General features: G+C 38.4%; 1 protein-coding gene across 1 annotated transcript in view; it reads right to left on the bottom strand.

Annotated features, from left to right (window-relative positions):
- Positions 1-1967, bottom strand: part of LOC107631905 (probable serine/threonine-protein kinase PIX7) — a 13282-nt gene extending 11315 nt beyond the window's left edge. Inside the window, exons 1-3 of the mRNA XM_016335489.2 lie at positions 1282-1967; positions 370-707; positions 86-221 (exon numbers count right to left, since the gene is read on the bottom strand). Coding sequence (XP_016190975.1) covers positions 86-221; positions 370-707; positions 1282-1489 — 682 coding nt within the window. The 5' untranslated portion in view covers positions 1490-1967. The remainder of the gene's footprint in view (positions 1-85; positions 222-369; positions 708-1281) is intronic.

Genomic DNA, 2013 nt, shown 5'->3' with positions numbered 1-2013 from the left:
CGACGTAAACAATGAGGTTAATTAGGGGGGGGGGTAATATTGGAAATAAAATTGAGAAAATGACTATTCCGAGAAAGTAACTTACTCCTAAACAAGTGGTTTTCTAGACTTCCCCGAGGCATGAACTCATATACTAGCAACCTCTGATCATCTTCGATACAGTAACCTATAAGTTTAACAAGGTTTGGATGAACTAAATCACCCAGAAAATTTACTTCAGCCTGTTACATGAACCAAACAAGAAATTAAAACTAGAACACGAATAAATAGGGCACAGTATATGAACATATTATTAAAGGGAAACACAGGCACGCACACGCAATTCAACTGAAATTTAAGGAAGAAAATTATATTGGAAGATTCACAAACCAGCCATTCTTTATGACCCTGGAGTCCATCATGGTTGAGGGTTTTTACAGCAACAGTGAGCCCCGTACCAGGTTTCACAGGAGCAGTTCCATTTTCTTCGATCCATCCCTTGAACACACAACCAAACCCACCTTCGCCAAGAAGACTCTCGGGCCGAAAATTTCTTGTTGCCAACTTAAGATCATTGAAAGTGAACTTTCGCAGCCTCAAAGCAACTTTAAGCTCCTCTTCAAGTTTGGAAGTGGATGCATTGCTTTCAGCATTACTAGTTGTTGTAGAAGAGACAACTGGAAGCGTTGGTTGGTCTCTACTTGTGTCAATAGTTGATTTACTTTCGGCTAAAGAAAAGCCAAAACAGCAGAAAAGGTGGGAAACATAATTAGACAAGGCAATAAGACGGCATCATACGATATCAGGCTTAGCCAAGAAAGACAATGGATAGCATCCAAGAATGACTCAATAAAGTTGAGAAATGCAGAAGACCAGAGATAATCGAATTAATCGTTTGGCAGCATAACAGATAAACATACCTACACAGACATGGATACAGGGTGATACAACCTAATCATCATAGGTTCTAAAAAGTCACTGTGTAACTCATACTACGCCGTATGAGATGAAATAGGGACCCTGATTTCCCCTTGAAAGTTCCCACAAAACCTTAAATAAACCACTTTCTCTATTATAACACACCCCTATGTACCAACTTTGGAATTTGCTTCAATTTGAAATTTTGAAAAAGCAGGAACTATGAAGAACACAAATTTGTTACCATTCAACAAGTAAATCTCTACCATGTTCAGCTATGCACAATTCAAAACAAATCACAAAAAGGTTAAAATGCATAAATATGAAATCTCCAAATACATACTAAGAACAACAACTTTTAAAAGAGAAAATATTAGAAGTTACCATAATTGGTGCTGGTGCCACTAACAGAGCTATCAACCTTGGATCTTGAAGAAATGCAGCTCCCAAATAACCTAAGCCTAACCCAACACCCAGTCTCTTGTTCCTCTTCAACTATCCCACTCTCTTTCTTCTTTTTCTTTTTCCCACCTTTTGATTTACACACATCCAAATGCTCCACCACCTTACCATTCTCAGCACCCAAACCCATCTCTCTCAAGCCCTAAAGAATCAAACCCACAAATCATCAAAACCCAAAATCCCAAAACGCCCCCAAACCACAATGCCCAACCTGCCACCACCCCCCAAGACCCAGATGACGAATTCCCAAACAAAACCTAAAAATCAAAACTTCACTACTGGAAAAATTAGAACTTCCCCCTAACCCTAGATTGATCAGCTAGTTGGGGAAATGAATAGAGTTTAATGGCAACAACCCTTTTGCCCAAAAAGAACACAGCAACTTAGCTGAACTCGGAAAGCTATCTCCAAAGCCACAAAACATAAACATAAGCATAAACAAAACAGAAATCTCAGGGGACTAGGAGAGTTTGGTTTTTGTTTTGTGTGTTGTGTCATGCGCCTATGTTGCTCTGTTATGCTTTGCAAGCTGACCCAGCACACCACAACCTTCAACTCCAACAAACACACAACACATTGCTGAAATGGAAATCTAGATAAAAATAATAACAATAGATAGATAATAAATATAAATATTAAAATAAAAAAATAAAA

This window comes from Arachis ipaensis, chromosome B03 (genome assembly GCF_000816755.2).
Source record: "Arachis ipaensis cultivar K30076 chromosome B03, Araip1.1, whole genome shotgun sequence".
NCBI lineage: Eukaryota > Viridiplantae > Streptophyta > Magnoliopsida > Fabales > Fabaceae > Arachis > Arachis ipaensis.
This window is presented reverse-complemented; position numbering and strand designations above follow the sequence as displayed.